The 17,309-nt window shown below is 21.4% G+C and overlaps 3 protein-coding genes across 7 annotated transcripts; 1 reads left to right on the top strand and 2 right to left on the bottom strand.

Annotated features, from left to right (window-relative positions):
* Positions 1 to 289: 289 nt before the first annotated feature.
* LOC127284231 (fatty-acid amide hydrolase 2-A) lies at positions 290 to 14,932 on the top strand. 4 transcript variants are annotated; one of them, XM_051309567.1, is made up of 11 exons: positions 290 to 425; positions 4,665 to 4,844; positions 5,141 to 5,360; positions 6,162 to 6,379; positions 11,682 to 11,793; positions 12,350 to 12,507; positions 13,145 to 13,288; positions 13,416 to 13,517; positions 14,055 to 14,222; positions 14,325 to 14,507; positions 14,665 to 14,930. In XM_051309567.1, the coding sequence occupies exons 2-11, from the start codon at positions 4,728 to 4,730 to the stop codon at positions 14,770 to 14,772; spliced, it is 1,530 nt and encodes a 509-aa protein (XP_051165524.1). In that variant the 5' UTR covers positions 290 to 425; positions 4,665 to 4,727; the 3' UTR covers positions 14,773 to 14,930. The 4 variants fall into 4 exon arrangements, with proteins under 4 accessions (XP_051165524.1, XP_051165523.1, XP_051165522.1 ...); XM_051309566.1 differs by lacking the exon at positions 290 to 425 and adding an exon at positions 2,928 to 3,080 and having other exon boundaries at positions 14,665 to 14,931; XM_051309565.1 differs by lacking the exon at positions 290 to 425 and adding an exon at positions 4,070 to 4,316 and having other exon boundaries at positions 14,665 to 14,932.
* Positions 6,461 to 12,758, bottom strand: LOC127284233 (facilitated trehalose transporter Tret1-like). Of its 2 annotated transcripts, none has more exons than XM_051309571.1 (3): positions 12,567 to 12,758; positions 10,738 to 10,912; positions 6,461 to 8,089 (listed from the first exon to the last, which is right to left on the bottom strand). In XM_051309571.1, the coding sequence occupies exons 2-3, from the start codon at positions 10,865 to 10,867 to the stop codon at positions 6,726 to 6,728; spliced, it is 1,494 nt and encodes a 497-aa protein (XP_051165528.1). In that variant the 5' UTR covers positions 10,868 to 10,912; positions 12,567 to 12,758; the 3' UTR covers positions 6,461 to 6,725. The 2 variants fall into 2 exon arrangements, with proteins under 2 accessions (XP_051165528.1, XP_051165529.1); XM_051309572.1 differs by lacking the exon at positions 12,567 to 12,758 and adding an exon at positions 11,191 to 11,308.
* Positions 14,908 to 17,294, bottom strand: LOC127284234 (facilitated trehalose transporter Tret1-like). The gene is made up of 2 exons (XM_051309573.1): positions 17,032 to 17,294; positions 14,908 to 16,288 (listed from the first exon to the last, which is right to left on the bottom strand). Exons 1-2 carry the CDS (start codon positions 17,159 to 17,161, stop codon positions 14,976 to 14,978), a joined length of 1,443 nt encoding a protein of 480 aa, XP_051165530.1. The 5' UTR covers positions 17,162 to 17,294; the 3' UTR covers positions 14,908 to 14,975.
* Between the last annotated feature and the right edge of the window lie 15 nt (positions 17,295 to 17,309).

The following is a 17,309-nucleotide window of genomic DNA, read 5'->3' as shown; positions in this document are numbered from 1 at the left end:
TTAGTTTATTTATTTTGAATTTATTCGTTAAATTCAAAATTACAAAACAAATGCTACATGCGCACGCATAAAATGCAATAGTTTTTAAAGTTAAATAAATTAAAACCATCATTTTTCAAGGAGAAAATTATATTTATTTAATTATTGAATTTTGTAAAGTACAAATATTTAATATTTTATTATTATTATCAAAAAGCACCGCTGAAGTATTGCAAAAGCACCTTAAAGATAGAGTAGGGATATACAACACGAGTTTCCTTTCTATGTCATGTAGTCATAGTCTCTGTGTAAAAAATGTAAATAATGTTTCTTCTGCTTTGACAGTTTGTATTTATTATCATTATTGTTCTGAAAAAAAAACAAAATCAGGAGTTATATAAAAAAAAAGTTATTTGTTGACGATAATAATTATTAATTTATCTGCTGTAAGTAATACATCTTTCCTACTTAACCTTTAATATAAGTTGAATACAACAAGCACCAATAGATGGAACTGACAACTTTTTTTTTTTTTTGAAAATAATGTGGGAAATTAATTATTATTATATTTCTTTTTTTATTTTAATTAGAAATTATTTTTTAAATAAAATTTCGACTAAATAAAAGTTCTGCAATGCTAAAAATTGATTAAATTAAAATTCTGCTAAATTATAATTCTAAGAAATGAATTTTCCGCTAAAAGTAAATTCTTCCTATTAAAATTCTACCTAATAAAAATTCGTTTAAATGAATATTCTGTTTAATGAATATTCAAAAAGATGAAAATTCTGACACATAAAAATTCGATGAAATGGAAATTCTGTTAAATGAATATTTGGTTAAGTAATAATTCTATACTGTGAAAAAACGATGAAATAGAAATTCTGTAAAATAATAATTCTAAAAAATTAAACTTCGAATAAAAGTAAATTCTTTATATTAAAATTCTGTCTAATAAGAATTCGTCTAAATGGCTATTCTATTTAACAAAAAATCGAGCATATGAAAATTCGATCAAATATAAGTTCTCTCAGTTGAATGTTCGGTTATATAAGAATTCTGTAATATAGAAATTCGGTTAATATTATCTAATTAGTTGACATTCTATAACCAATCAGGCAAGGTTGCAGAAGATTTGACTTATGTGAATTCTCTTGAAACATTATAAGTTATAACCTTCATTTTCTATAATTAAAATTAATAATTACAATCGGTACATTTAATTTTAAAATAATTATTACAAACAAAATATTTATCCTTCCTTCTAAATAAAAAAAATTATGAGAGAAAAAATATTATTCAACACGTTCTTCATGACAGAAAATTTAATAAACATAATGTTCATTTTTGTACATAAAAAATTAATCAAACTTCAAAATTTTCATTAATTATTTATACTACAAAGTAACATTTTTTTATTCTGAGAAACAATCCTTGAAGATTCTTTGGAAAAATAAGTTTTAAGAAAATTCGACCGTATATATATTGCTTTCATTCATTTACTAACTGAAAACGTTGCTTGACAAAGATAACTGACGCAAACACCACTTTTATTACTGTGTGTCGGTAAATCTGTACGCATAAGTTTCACATCATCCAAATTCATCAACCGGTTATTCAATGTCACTTCCTTAATTGTCAGTTTAATGGCGACATTTTTCTTTCAAATTTTATATTCAGACAATTAATTCCAAAAAATAGACTACATAATATAAACTTCCGACTAACAAAGAAATCCCAAAAATTTCAAGTTTTATTTTTTATATTGATCTTAGTTTAATAAATGAACATTGCACGTATTTTTAATTATTTTTTTTTTTAGTTTTTCATTTATAATTTTATATCAAATTTATTCTTTTTTTTTTTTAATTTTTAATTAGATTTATGTTTTTTCTCTTTTGTTTTTAATTATTAGCTTTGAATTTTTTTTGTAAATCAACATGAAAAAAAAAATTCTTTTTACAGAAAATTTTAAATGCAATTTATTAGATACAGAAATTAACATTTTCGAATTACAAATATCAAGAATTTATTTATTTCAAGGAAAGTCACTTTTATATTCACTTTTAATGACAATCAAAGTCAAATCGACTAGGTCATTAACACAGATTATGGTTCTTATCTCATCGTAAAATGACAAGACTCTAAAAAGACATTTTACTTCTTGTATTTACTTTCAAACTATTACAAATAAATAGTACACTTATAATATGTATGTATGCGAAACATTATTTCTGTGTTGCAAAGGTGACAAGTACGCGATCATTAACAAGTCGAAAAAAAAAGAAAACCAGTTATTTATACCTGATCATAAACTGCCACTGAACTTTTTTTTTTTTTTTTTTTTTTTTGTTTAGTATATTACGTAATTTTTTAGTTTAAATTATCGTCAATTTGGGTCAGAATAATTTTTTTGCAGACAATGCGGAATGTGCTAAAAAAAATTTCATTCAACTCTCAATTTTGAGTTTTTCTAATTTTTGTTTTACACCTTTTTTTTTTTTTGGAAAAAAAAGATAAATAAAACTAATTTTTGACAAAATATTAGAAAACAATTTTTATGTTTTAATTAAAAAGAAATTTTATTTTTTAATTGAAAACAAATTTTAATATTTTTAAAATATTGATAAAATAATTTGTCACCGTTATTTGATAAATGTTTATTTTTTTTCTTTTTTTGAATTAAATTAATTATAATATAATATATAGAGATAAATTTATAATATATTTCTACTTAAAGATCGCGACCTTTAATCATTTTCTTTGTTTGAAAAGATATCTGTTTGATATTCATTAAACGGCAAAACGAAACATGCTAAGTAATTTGTTGCAACCATACTTGAATGTATTATATACATCGCGATAGAAATAATTTTCCTTTGCCAATTCAGATCCAGTTTCAATAAATCATTCGTCGTGAACAGATGTTTTTGATAAAGCAAAAAAAAAATTTTTTTTTAATAATCTTAAATATTTTTTAAAAATGTAAATATTTATTAAAGTGATGATTTTATAAACTTTGAAAGTTACTCAATATTTATTTAATTTTGCACAATCAATGTAATTCCTATTCAAGATATTTTAATTTACCAACAAAAATGGTGAATATTTGTTTATAAATTTTTCAATTAGAAAAAATATAATAATTCAATTTTTCCATTACACTTTTTTTTTCTCGTTTCCTGATTTAATTTGTCAACATCTATAATAATTTTTATTTTATTTAAAAAACTATTAATGAAAAAAAAAATCTTTTCTCACCCAATATTTGTATATTTGACAATTTAAATTAATTTAAAATAAAATAAATTTAAAAAAAAATTTTAATTTATTTATTTATTGATACAAACGGGCAATAAAAACTTTGCCCAATCGTACCAAGTACTAATTAACATAAAAGGAAATAACAATAATTAATTAATTTCAATATAATATATATATTTTTTTTTATTTCTCCTTTTTGATATATTTTGAAGATTAATAATTAGGAATATGATAAACGTGTCTCTCATCACTCTATGTAAATAATTTAAAAAATTGAATTTTGTTTTTCTTCATAATGCGTGTATTTTTCAATGACTGGTTTTCGAGTTAAACTTTTTATTTAAATTTCTGAACGAATAGTGTAAACAGGTAACGTTGACTTTTCGCAACACGGATACCCCTTCTCTTTCATCTTTTTTTTTTTTTTTCACTCGTTTAAATATATATGCCAGGTGCAATGATTGTAAGCTTTTAGTCTTCTTCTGTCCACCAAAATAATAATGAAAAAAAAGGAAAATTTCAAAATTCAACCTATTAATGTGTAATAATGATCAAATATTTATGTGAAAAAAAGAAGAAAAAGTGCATCCACGTTATGTGAAGTTTGAAAAAAAAAATGTTTCAGTGATATTGTTTTTTTTTTTTTTAAAAAAGAATAATTTTATTAAAATTAAAATTTTGGAAAAAATTGAAATTACGTGAGAAAAAAAATTAAAATTGCCAATAATTCTTTTTTGAATATTAAATTTTTTTAATGTAACAGTGATATAATAATATGTTTAATGTACACTTAATAAAGTAGAAAATAATTTAAATTTTATTTTTTAATAATTTGATTTTTTTTTTTAATTTAAATATAAATTAGAAATAATCATTGCGTATTCATCTTTTGTGAGCCGTGTTAAAGTTTCAACTTAGAGTTTCTTTTCACTTTTAGTACGTTCTGAAAAGAAACGATAAAATTTATATTAAAAAAAAAAAAAAAAGAACTGTTAAAATAGAAACTATAAAGAATGGAAGTTTCACTCTCTTTTCTTACAATATTTTACACTAAACTTCGATATAATTATTCGGTGAGTTTCATGAATAAAAAAAAGGAGTTTACATTAATTAATACTCTAAATAAAACAAAATAATTAATATAAAGGAAAAAATTGATGAGAAAAAATTAAGTTTGATTAAAAAAAAAATTTAATTAAAAAATTATTAATTAAAATAATAATTATATTATATTAAAATTTATTAATATAGTATAATAATTTTAATATTATATTAAATCTCAATAAATATACTAATATAAATATATTAATTTAAATTTTTTTCACAAAAATAAGGAAAAATATAAAAAAAAGGTGAAAAAAAATTATAAAATAAAATAAATTATTTTAGTTATTGAAAAAAATAAAATTATTTTATTATAGGAAATTATTTTGCTTTCAACAAGACGATTAATAAAAATATTATGTCTACTATTGGCTTGTTTAATGAAACCATTAGCTGTTTGTCGCAAATTAAAAAAGCCTGTAAGGTGTCCTCCAATTTCGAATAAATTACTATTTCTCTCAGCCAGCGAACTTGCAAGGAAAATAAGAAGAAAAGAGGTAAATGACAAAAAAAATTTATTGCAAAGAACTTAATTTTTTTTATATATATATTTGTCAAGACAAAGCTTTTTTTTTTTAAATTAATTTTTTTTTTTATTTTCGAATTCAAACTCTTGTTTTAAAAATCTAAATTTGTTTGAAAATAATATTAATTTATTTAACAATAATTATTAATTATTTAATAAAAATAATTAATTACCTACTATAATTAATTATTAATTAATAATAATAATTTCATTAAAAGAAAAATAATTACAGAAAAATAATTTTAATAATCTGTTAAAAAATTTCAGATAAGCAGTGAGGAAGTAGTGTCTGTTTATATAGCACGTTGCCGCGAAGTTAATCCAGTAATAAATGCAATTGTGCAAGATAGATTTGAAGCTGCTTTGATTGAGGCTCGAAATGTTGACAATTTTCTTAAAAATCAAAAGAAAACTGAAGATGAACTGGAGCAAAATCTCCCATTGCTGGGAGTACCAGTCACGGTTAAAGAAAGTATTGGCATTGAAGGTAAGTGAAAATTATTATTTTATTTTTTTTTTACTTTTAAAATGCAGTCAAAACTGAATACAAGGAATTTGAAACTATATGATTTATTTATTTTATTGACATTTAATCCAATAAATAAAATAAGATTTAAATTTGTTAATTATTAGAATAAAAAAATATTAATCGTAAGAATTTCATTAAAAAAGAAAAGTTTTTTTTAAATCAGTACAAATCGCAGTGGCCAAAAAAAAAATTAAATCTCTGAGTAAAGTAAATATTTACTCAATTTACATAAATATACAGTATTAAATCTTTTTTTTTTGTTTTTTGTGAAGTAATTTGTAATTTATATTTTTAATTATGAATTCAAATTTTGAAATTTATTTTTTATATCAATAGCTACTTAAATATTGTGAAAAAAAATTCGTCCTTTTTGCAATCATTGAACCGAATTTTGATTTTTCGTAAATAAATTAAAATTTTAACATTTTAAGTAAACAAAATATTCTTTCGTAAATCAATAGAAAATGGAGATTTCTTTATTTCACTTCTTCGATTATAACATCATTGAGATAATTTATATATTATATTTGATTTCATATAAGTAAGACCTTTCGGCCTTTAACATTTTCCATACATAAATAATGATTTAACAAAATTATCTTAAAACGAAAATTTTAAATCACAAATTTTCATCATTTTTATCCTTTCGTGTTAAAAATTCATTAAGATATTTTATAATTTATAATAAATAATTGTTAATTTATTTTTATTATAATTTTTATATTAGCAATTAGTAAAATATTATTTTAATGAATTTAGGAATGAGTAATTCTGCCGGTGTTAAGTGGCCGATCCCTAAAATTGCTTTTGAAGATGCTGATGTCGTAAGAAGAACACGATTAGCCGGGGGAATTCTTCTTTTGGTTAGTAATACACCAGAAATGTGTATGTGTTGGGAAACGTACAATAACGTGAAAGGAACAACAAAAAATCCATATGACACTAGAAGAACACCTGGTGGTTCGTCTGGCGGTGAGGTAATATTTTTCATTTTTTTTTTTTTTATTAATCTCAATTTCGAAAAATTCATAAATTACTAAGATAATAAAAAAAAACAATTATAATAAAAATTTTTTTATTCTTTCAAAGAATTATACACACAAATTTAATTACTTTAAACGTAAAAATTCACAAAAAAATACATATATATATATATCATAATACAATAAACAATTAATACTTTTAATCTTATCTCTAACATTAAAAATAAATTGACACAAATATTCCCTAATATCACAGATATAAAAGCATAGAATGTAAAGATAAACATTCTTTTAGTATTTAAAAAAAAGAAATATATCTAAAATATATATTTACAAAAAATTATAATTTACTAATTGCATTCTCTTTAGCTGTACGTTGCTTTTTTGGTTCTCTCAATAATTCCAAAACTTCCTCAAGATGTTTTCCCTTTGTTTCTGGCGCAAGATTATAAACAATAATTGGACCAATAAAACAAACAATTGTAAAAAACCAAAATGGCAAATAAAAACCAAACGACTCCTCAAGAATAGGCAATGAAAATTTACAAATAAAACCAAAAAGTCCATGACAAAGAGATGAGAGCATACAAGCGAGTCCTTTTACTTTAACAGAAAATAATTCACCTGAATAAATATAAGGCATTGTTGATACTCCCATATTGAGAACAATTTGCAATATAACCATACAAATTAATGGTAACCATGAAATAATTGATAAATCATATTTCATGTATTCTTTGAAAAAAAAATAACCACCAACAATTGCTAAATTAATACCCGATACAAAACCAGAGAATAAATAAATTGGCCTTCTACCCCAACGATCAACTAATTGTGATGCTGGTACACCAGCAATAACTTGTACACCACTTACAATCATTGCCGAATAACCTGGTTTTAATGTTGAACCAGATTTTTCAAAAATTTGCCTAACATAACTTTGTATTGCCAAAAAACCCGAGAATGCATATGTGAATTCAGTTATAAGTTTAATAATTAATGCTCTTCGTGATCCTCTATCGGTGATTAATTCATGAAAAACATTTTTCTCCGAATCTTCACATTCTTTAATTGTTTTTTTCATTCTTTCAATATCATCAGTAACAAATTCCGAATATTTTTCATCTGATAATTTCATTTGTGTTTTTATTGCCAATTTTTCTTTGCCTTTTAATAAATAAAAATATGGTGTCTCTAACATTAATGGAAATGCCATTAGGGCAATTATTGGTATTACACCCATGCAAATATTCATATTTTTATATGATAAATAAACACCCGCTGCATTAACAATAAAACCACCCAAGTTAACGCAAATTTTATCAAGAGAAAGGAACATTCCGCGAACATTTTTTTCCGTCATTTCACCAATGTAGATTGTGAGAAAACCAAAACTTCCACCATAACCAATACCAACGATAACACGTCCAATGCAAAGTTGTAGAAATGAATTTGCAAATATTAATACAATCCATGCTGATAATTGTACTAATCCAAAGACAAATATTGTATAACGTCGACCTATTCGATTCATTATTAATGGATATGTTAAAAATCCAATAATTGACGCTATTGAATCAATTGATGCTAGTAATCCACCTTCTTTTTCGGATAAGTAATTATTGGTTTGATTATTTGTCAAGTAGTCTAATGCTGGTGACGACCATGAAACTTGTACTCCTACATCAATCATCAGAATATAGCCTGAAAATAATAATACAACATTATTCGATCATGTCAATTTGAAATTCGATATTTTCTTCTTAGGATTAAAGAAAAATTTCATTGCCAAAAAAAAAAATTCAATCATTTTCTAAATAAAAAAATTTTTTAATGCTATTGAATTCTTTAAAATCGAAATATTTTCCAAGAAATAATGCAATTAATTAATATAATTTTATTTTATTTGAAATATTAGAAAAAAAGTTTTATAAATTATTAACAAAAATTTGAATTCAATATTTTCTTAGGATCCAAAAAAATTTTATTGCGAAAAAAAAATTAAATAATTATTCTAAATAAAAAATTAAACAGATTTTTGATAAAAAAAAAAATAATTGAAACTTTTTAATATTGAATTATTTAAAATCAAAATATTTTATATAAAATTTTCAAGATCAATAATATTTTGAAAATATAAAATTTTATTTTAAATGCTAAAAGAATGGTTTTAAATTTTATAAATTATCAACGAAAATTTGAATTCGATATTTTCTTAGTTAAAAAAAAATAATTTCATTTTCCTTGTTTTGTGGAAAAAAAAATTCAATCCTTTTTAAACAAATTTTTGATAAAAAATAATTTAAACTTTTTAATGCTATTGAATTCTTTAAAATCCAAATATTTTTCTAAAAATACAATTTTCAATATTAAAAATATTTTTGAAAATAAAATTTAATTTGATTTTATTTTAAAAATTCTAAAAAAAATTATTAAATGTTATAAATTAACAACAGAAACTTAAATAGAATTTTTAAGAGATTATTTTACAATAATTTAATGCTGAAAATGTGGTACGTTTTCCTCTGACAGTCAAGAGATTAATAAAAATTCATTTCATTAAATATTTTGAATTTAAAAAAAAAATTTAATGTATTTTTAAATTAAAATAGAAAATTTTTAGATTATTATAATATAAAAACAGATTTTTTTTATATAATATAAAAATAGTTTTTTTTTATATAATAGAAGCGCATGAAAATCTTGACAATCAGAGATTAAAAAATATGAAAATGATAATATTCTAATTGGATTAATAATCTGTAAGATTTTTTTTTTTAATAAATCTATAATTAAAATTAAATATAGAAAACTTGATAAATAGGAAATAATTGTTCATATTAAAAGAAATATTTAATTAAAAATATTAATAATTTTTACTTGCAATTATCAATAATTTAAAATTAATTAACGCCTCATGTGCAAATTGCAAAAATTTTGTTTATTGCTCTTAGAGAGATAAAAAATACTAAAGAAATTTAAATTATTTTAATTTTTTAAATATGTAAAAATATATTTCTACTTCTACATTATCTTGAGTCTCGTCAGTCCAAAGATTAAATCATTAACATCTCTTAGATAATAGATATTATTTAGCTTTTCGAAAAATTGAATAATTCTTTTTATAACTTCAGAACAGTTGATTACAAATTATAATATTAAATAATTATAAATTAGATCTTGTTTTTTAATTATTATTTTTTTTGTTTATTACTGTTAATTTCATTATAATTATAATTATAATTATTTATTTTCTATTTTCTCTAAATAAATAATTAAATTATTTCGGCCCGTATATTTTTATAAATAAAAATAATAAAATAAAAAATGAAAAGAAGAAGTAAAACATATAAATTAAAATTAACGCAAAAGTAGAAAAAATTTTTTTTTTTTGCAAATGATTCCATGTAATTAAAATATGGAAATAAATTTATTTTTTTTTGTTACAATAATTCTTATTATTGAAAATTAATCCAATTAGATGGTTCGAATGGTTACTGTTATTGGCGAATAACAATATACAAAAGAACATGTCATAACTTACGTATTTGGAGACTTTATAACAATAAGGCAAGCAATAAAAGAGAAAGAGACTTTTTTTTTTAACAAAAAAATTAAATCTCTTATATGAAAAAAAAGATATTTTTTTTCTCATATACATGCCTCACAATTAATGGTCCCTTTTTTTTACACGTGTAAAAAACATTTTTTTTTTCCGTTCATTCGTTGGGCCTCAAAAACGAGCCACGGAATTTTGTTTCACTGTCATCTCTAACTTCTATATTGTTGTTTAATAATAGAAGATGTAATTATACACATCGTTTACGGAGAAAAATAAAAAATTACATTTAAATTTTGAAATTGCTCTTTAAAAAAAAAAAAAAAAATAAAAACAATTTTTTAAAAAAGGAAAATAACTTTTTTCAAAAAAATTAGTTTTCGAAACTATGAATAATTTTAATTAATTAATTTAATTAGAAATAGTTGTACAAATATTAAATTATAAAATATGTACTTATTTTTCTCCGTGTTATCCGAATTTAAAAGTCCAGTATAAATAATCTAATATGTACACTCAGAATTTTTTTTTTAAATTACATTCGAAGAGAGAATTTAGAAAGGAAAATTTTTACAATAATATAATAATTATAAAATCATTTATTAAGTAAATATTTTTTTATCATTAAAATATTAATTATTAATTTATTGTCCTAATAAAATTGTTTCATTGGAATAAAACATATAAAATTAATAAATGGAGATTTTTTTTTTTTAAATCAAATTATTCTGAGTGTAAAAGTTTTCGAATAAAAATTAAAACTAGAGAAAATAAAAGATTACAGAAAACTTACCACAAAGGATTGATATAAATTGTCGAAGAAAGGCATTTCTTTTTCTAGATTCATTGTCATTAATTGGTTTTTCTTGAATATTCACAGTCCTTGAAGACGAATTCAAACAAAACAAATTTCCAAATTTCATGTTGTTTTCTTTAATTTTCCTTTTTTTTATTTTCTGTTAATTTTCCTGCGATGATAAAATTCATATTGTTAGTGATGAGTATGAAGATAATTTTTTTTTCTTTTTTTCAAAAACAAAATTTTATTTATTTTTAAATAATTTTTTTGCAATTTAGTAATTTTTTACAATTTAATTATTATTATAAATATTTATTCAGTTACGCTTGATAATAAATTTTATAAGAATTATTATTATTTTTTTTTATTAGAATTTTATTAATTAAAAGAATTGTAATTAGATAAATTTGTAAAGTAAATTGAGTAATGAAAAACAAAAAAACGTACACAAATTCTATCTGGAAGCTGACGTTAAGTTCTCTTTTCAATAACTTTTTCATTCTGAAGGAAAAAGGAAATTGGATAAACATTATTATACGTATTTACGCAAATAATGTATTCTGAGCCGGTTTTCAGTATTAGAAATGATTTGCATGATTTTTGTTACGAAATTCCAATCATTTGATATGTTTTAGAAAAATAATACCTTATAGCAAAATTTTATACTAATGCATATAAATATTTGTGTTTACTAATATATATATAAAGGTTAAGAGCATATGTTTTTATTTTTCTACGATTTATTAAAATTAAAAATTCAAAAATTAAAGAAATTTTTTGGGAATTAAAAATTTTTTTTTTTGATTTCATGAATTAAATCCGAGATTTTCAAAAATTTTACTATTTTTTTTTAAAAATTTTTTTCCTTTTTCAAAGGAAAATAAATAATAAAAAAAAATTTTTTTTTCAGTAATATTAATTAATTTGTTTGTTTTTAGGCTGCACTTTTGGGATCAGGTGCATCTGTACTTAGTCTCGCCTCAGATATCGGAGGCTCTGGTCGACTTCCAGCAATGTTTTGTGGCGTATTCGGTCATAAACCTACGCCAGGTATGTGACAAAAAAAAATTCTTGTTTTATCTCTATATATATGTATATTTCATAATAGGAGATTCAATTTTAAAATGTTTATTTTTACAGATAAAAAATTAATGCCTATTGTTTTATCACAAACAATTTAGTTCTTTGTCATTAATTGATCATTATAGAATTTATTGCATCACAAAATTAATGGGAATTTTTCCATTATAGGTATATATTTATTTTCAATTATATAAAAAAAAAAAAATATAACAATAAAAAAAGTAAATAATTTTTCAATTTTATAAAAAATAATATATAGCAAATAAAAAAAAGGTAGATGTAATATAATTATTTTTTATATAATAAATAATTCTTTTTTTTTTGATTTCGAATAATGTTATCCAATTGAGATATTTTCCCAATTGACTTATTTTGAAAAATAGTTTTAAAATACATTTTTTTTAAATAAAAAGAAATATTATAAAAAAGAAGAAAAAGGAAAAAAAATTGTATTTAGTGAAATAGAATTAAATAGAAAAATTTTTTGTTTTAAAACTAATGACAATATTGAAATATTTTTCAGGATGGGTTTCAGTTTCCGGACACATGCCAGGCAGTGACGATAAAAATTGGCCATCTTTTTTTTGCATTGCACCAATGACACGTTACGCGCAAGATCTTCCAATGTTACTTAAAATCATAAGTCAAGATCCACAAGTTTCGGAACGTCTCAGTCAAAAAGTACGTCATTTATAATTTAAAATGCTAATTTTTTTTATTGAATTAAAAAAAAGTCTTACCTGAACTTTATAAAAATAGATGATGTTTACAGTTTTTTTTTTATTTTTTTTAGTGAAAAAATTTTTTTTTTCTTTTATAAGAACACAAAAATTTGGCAAATTATTCTCGAGACGAATAATATTCAATAGACATATTTATTTAGAATTAAGTTGTTAATGAATGAAAGTCCGAAATGTAACTAACGTTATGAAAATTCGAGATTGATGAGTTTTGTCTTACTTGAGACGTCTCCCACCAAAAATATTTAATTGTCCAATTAGAGCCGGTTTTCTATATCGGAAAAGTAGGTCTGGATTTATTTTTAATGATATTTGAAATGTCGATAATGGAATTTTTTTTTCTTTCACTGATATCAAAAATATTTTTTATAAATGAATTTATGAAAAAACAATTTTCATATGTCAAATTTGAATTTAACTTTTTTTTTTTTATTATTTAATTTCATTTAAATCTGAAAAAAATTTAATTATTAAAATAGTTTATCTTTATTTCAAAAAATAATAATTTAAATTTTATATTTATTTAGAAAAAATAATAAACTTATAATAAGATTTTTATTTTTTATTTCAAATTTCAGGTAGAATTAAAAAAACTGCGTTATTTTTACATGGATTGCAAAAGTAATAAAGGTATAATTAATTCAATTGACAAAGACGTTAAATCAACAATAAAAAAACTCACAAAACATTTAGAAAACATTTATGGTGTTACTGTACAAAAGGTATTTAGAATTGTAAAAAAATAATTTTAAAGCAATTTGTTATTTAAAAAAAGAAATTAAACATTTTTTTTACATTAAACGACAATTTACAATATCCAAATTTAAAAAAAAAATCAATTAATTTCAGATAAAATTGAAAGAACTAGAAGATGCTTTTGAATTTTCAACAATAAGTATTGTTCAAATCGATGGAGTGGAATCGATTTTCATGAAAGGAAACAATCCAAAAGTATGTTGTTGTTTTTTTTTATCACTTATTTATTTATTTTTTTTTAAACATCAATGAATTTTTCAGCTCGAAGAATGAAAAAATTAATAATTAGAAAGAAAAAAAATAATTACAACATAAATGGAAAGTTTTTCTTAAAATATTTAAACATTTCCAAACCGTAATTAAAATCACATTAACTACTCTATTTAGAAACGGTGCAACAATATAGAAAACTCATAAAATATATATGGAAAATTTTTTTTGTATTCTTAAATAATAGGAAAATTTTTCTTTCCAATCTTCATTTTTTCTAAATTGATTTTTACAAAGTGCGACAAAGTTTGTTATTTTAGTTTAAGATAAGACAATCTGAAAATTAGAAACAAATAGTTTGAAAATTTCTCTCAACGGTTTAAAATTTTTATTGATTATTATTTCAGGTGAATTTTAAAATAAATTTTTGAAAAAAAAAAATTCATAGAAAAAAAATTGTTTTATGTCGAAAATAATTGTAATTGTATTTCGTTTTATTAATATTTCATTAATTATTTCAAGGAATGGAAAAGTGTCAATTTGGAAATATTAAAGTATTTATGCTTTTTATCGCCTCACAATTTCCATGCAATATTTTATGGTGTTATCAAGAAAACCGTGGATATGTTACCAAAATCATTTAAACAACGAATGATAGAAAAAAATAGTGCTGTCAAAAAGCATCTTGAGGTAAAAAAAAAATAAGAGAAAAAAAAATGTCCTAATATATTCAAATTGAATTATTTAATTATTAATGTTTTTATTTCTAAAAATATTTTATATTTTTTACAGGACTTACTAGGAGATGATGGTGTCTTAATTTGTCCAACATTTTCAACTTCAGCATTTTTTCATTATGAAATGTTGCAAAATGTCTACTATTCTACATTTATGACAATTTTCAATTCCCTAGGATTTCCTGTCACTCAATGTCCAATGGGTCTTTCGGAAAATGGCCTCCCAATTGGATTACAGGTATGTAATTAAATTCAATTAAAATTTTAATATTTTTATTTTTAAATAATTTTTTCTATAATAAAAAAAAAAATAAATACGATATTAAAAAAAAAGATAAATAAATATCGTAATAAAACACTTGAAAATGATTTTGAAGAAAAAAATTTGATTTTAGATTGCTGCTAAACCAAATTGTGATCATTTAACAATTGCCGTTGCACAAGAGATTGAGAGAACTTTTGGAGGATGGCAAGCACCTCCAAGTAGCGAGGGTGCAATATAAAAAAAAACTCAATTTTTATACACTATTTATGTTTTTGTATATAGATATCATAATTAGAATAATTTATTAGTTACAAATAATTTTAACCACTTAGACAATTTTTTACGAATAGCAAAACGAAATTCAAACAATGGATTAGATAAAAAAAAAAAAAAACTTAAAAAATGAAATTAATTTTTTTTAGTTAAAAAAAACGATTGCAATTAAGAGCGCAATATTTCTAAAATTTCTTCAAGATTTTTTCCCTTTGTTTCGGGAACAATGAAAATAATAATAAACGGTCCAATGAAACAAACACTTGAGAATAACCAAAATACTGAATAAATACCAGCGGCTTTACCTAAAAATGGTGTCATAAATTTTGACATAAATATACAGAGTCCAAGAAAAATTGACGATATCATTATAGCCAATCCTTTAACTTTAACCGAAAAAAGTTCACCCGAATAAATATATGGTAATGTTGATAATCCAATATTGCTGACAATTTGAAAAATAATCAATGAAATTAATGGTGTCAATGAAAATGATGTGACATCAATTTTCAAATAATATTTAAAAAAAAAGAAAATACCTATCAATAATAAACAAATTGATGACAATATACCAGATAATAAAAATGTTGGTTTACGTCCCCAATGATCAACTAAATAACATGAGGAAAAACCAATTAACGATTGTACACCACTTATTAACATCACTGAATATGCTGGTTTCAATGAAGATTCACTAAGAACAAATATATCCTGCGCATATGTTTGAATAACCAAAAAACCCGAAAATGCATATATAAAATCAATAATTATTTTAATAATAAATCCACGACGACTTCCTTTATCGGTAAATAATTCATGTAATACATTTTTTTGCGATTCACGACATTCGTTAATTGTTTTTTTCATTCTTTCAATATTCTCATTAATTTCAAAATTTTTGCCATTTAATTTCATTAATATTCTCACTGCATTATCCTCTTGATTTTTTAATAAATAAAAATATGGTGTCTCATGCATTAATGGAAATGTCAATAGTCCAATTATTGGTATTATAATCATAACAAGATTCATTGTTTTATATGATAAAAATGTACCCACAATATTTAATATAAAACCACCAAAATTCAAACATATTTTATCAATTGAAAGAAACATACCGCGAATATTTTTCTCAGCAATTTCACCAATGTAAATTGTAAAAAAATTCACAGTACCACCAATACCAATACCAACAATCATTCGCGTTATACAAAGATAAGTGAAATTATTTGCAAAATTTATTGAAATCCATGCAATTAATTGAATAATACCAAATATCAAAATTGTATATTTTCTCCCAACAATATTCATTATCAATGGATAGATAATTATTCCAAAAATTGTACATATACTATCAATTGATGCTAACCATGCACTTTGATAAAATGTTATGGGAATTTCTGAATTATCACTAACTAAATATGGAAGTGCCGATGATGTCCATGAAATTTGTGATCCAACATCAATCATAAGAATGTAACCTGAAAAAAATTTTTTTTTTTTTTGAGAAAAGGGATTTATTTTTTTAAATAAATACCAATTTAATTTCATATAAAAAAAAAATCTATTTAACTCAAATTTTATAAAGTGGAATTTTTTATTTATTTTCTTTTACCCAAAAATAGGAATATTTTTCTAATTCTTTAATTATTATTGACAAAGTCATTAATTAATGAGTAATTCGAAATATTGACTTTTAAAATGTATGACGCAAGTTTTTTTCCAATTTACAAAGATTTATGAGTTTAAAATTTCAAAAATATATATATTTTATTAATTAAATTAAGAAAATTTTCAGAACATATGGCAAAAAATAAATTTCAAAGTTGAAATAATTCAATTTTTAGTATTGAATGGAATTTTTAATATATTTAAAATTGAAATAATAATAATAATTTTAGAATTTCGTAGAGATTAAAAAAATAAATCTGAACAAGAAAGTTAAATAGAATTATCTTAAGAACAATAATTATTATGATTTTGAATGATAACACATTTTTATTTCAAAATCCGTTTTTATGAATTTCATATCAATGAAACGCCTAATTATTTTTTAATCTCTCATTCCAAGGTTGAAGTTATTAATTGTTGTCAATATTTCTATAAATTAAAAATTAATAATAATAATAATAATATTGAAAATACAGAATTAGCGAAATTTTGCTTAATTTAATGAGAAAATTTAAAGTTAAGAAATTTTTTTTTTAAATTATTTAATATTTACCTCCAAGAATTGATATAAATTGTCTAAAGTGCGCTTTTCTTTTTTGATAATTTTCATTTTTATCATTAATTACACCTTTACATTTTCTAAAAGAAAAATTTTTACATTTAAAAAAACTAAATAAACTCATGCTTACTTTTTTTTTCTATACAATAATCTTTTCAAAAGTTTCGCTTATACAAATTCAAAAGATGGAATTTTTATTTATTTATTTTTTTTTTAATTATTATCTATTGATAAATAATCCGGTTTACAATATTATGAAACAATAATTATGT

Source organism: Leptopilina boulardi, unplaced genomic scaffold (assembly GCF_019393585.1).
Source record: "Leptopilina boulardi isolate dan_hultmark-lab unplaced genomic scaffold, ZJU_Lbou_2.1 LbouV2_32, whole genome shotgun sequence".
Taxonomy (NCBI): Eukaryota; Metazoa; Arthropoda; class Insecta; order Hymenoptera; family Figitidae; genus Leptopilina; species Leptopilina boulardi.
This window is presented reverse-complemented; position numbering and strand designations above follow the sequence as displayed.

What these genes read in the sequence shown, in the direction of transcription:
- LOC127284231 (XM_051309565.1), top strand. Translation starts at nt 4,257, where the DNA reads ATGGAAGTTTCACTCTCTTTTCTTACAATATTTTACACTAAACTTCGA. An exon ending in AACTTCGATATAATTATTCG is followed by an intron (nt 4,317 to 4,664) that starts GTGAGTTTCATG and finishes ATTTTATTATAG; the next exon opens with GAAATTATTTTGCTTTCAAC. An exon ending in CTGTCAAAAAGCATCTTGAG is followed by an intron (nt 14,223 to 14,324) that starts GTAAAAAAAAAA and finishes TATTTTTTACAG; the next exon opens with GACTTACTAGGAGATGATGG.
- LOC127284233 (XM_051309571.1), bottom strand. Translation starts at nt 10,867, where the DNA reads ATGAAATTTGGAAATTTGTTTTGTTTGAATTCGTCTTCAAGGACTGTG. An exon ending in ATTTATATCAATCCTTTGTG is followed by an intron (nt 8,090 to 10,737) that starts GTAAGTTTTCTG and finishes TATTATTTTCAG; the next exon opens with GCTATATTCTGATGATTGAT.
- LOC127284234 (XM_051309573.1), bottom strand. Translation starts at nt 17,161, where the DNA reads ATGAGTTTATTTAGTTTTTTTAAATGTAAAAATTTTTCTTTTAGAAAA. An exon ending in ATTTATATCAATTCTTGGAG is followed by an intron (nt 16,289 to 17,031) that starts GTAAATATTAAA and finishes AATTTTTTTCAG; the next exon opens with GTTACATTCTTATGATTGAT.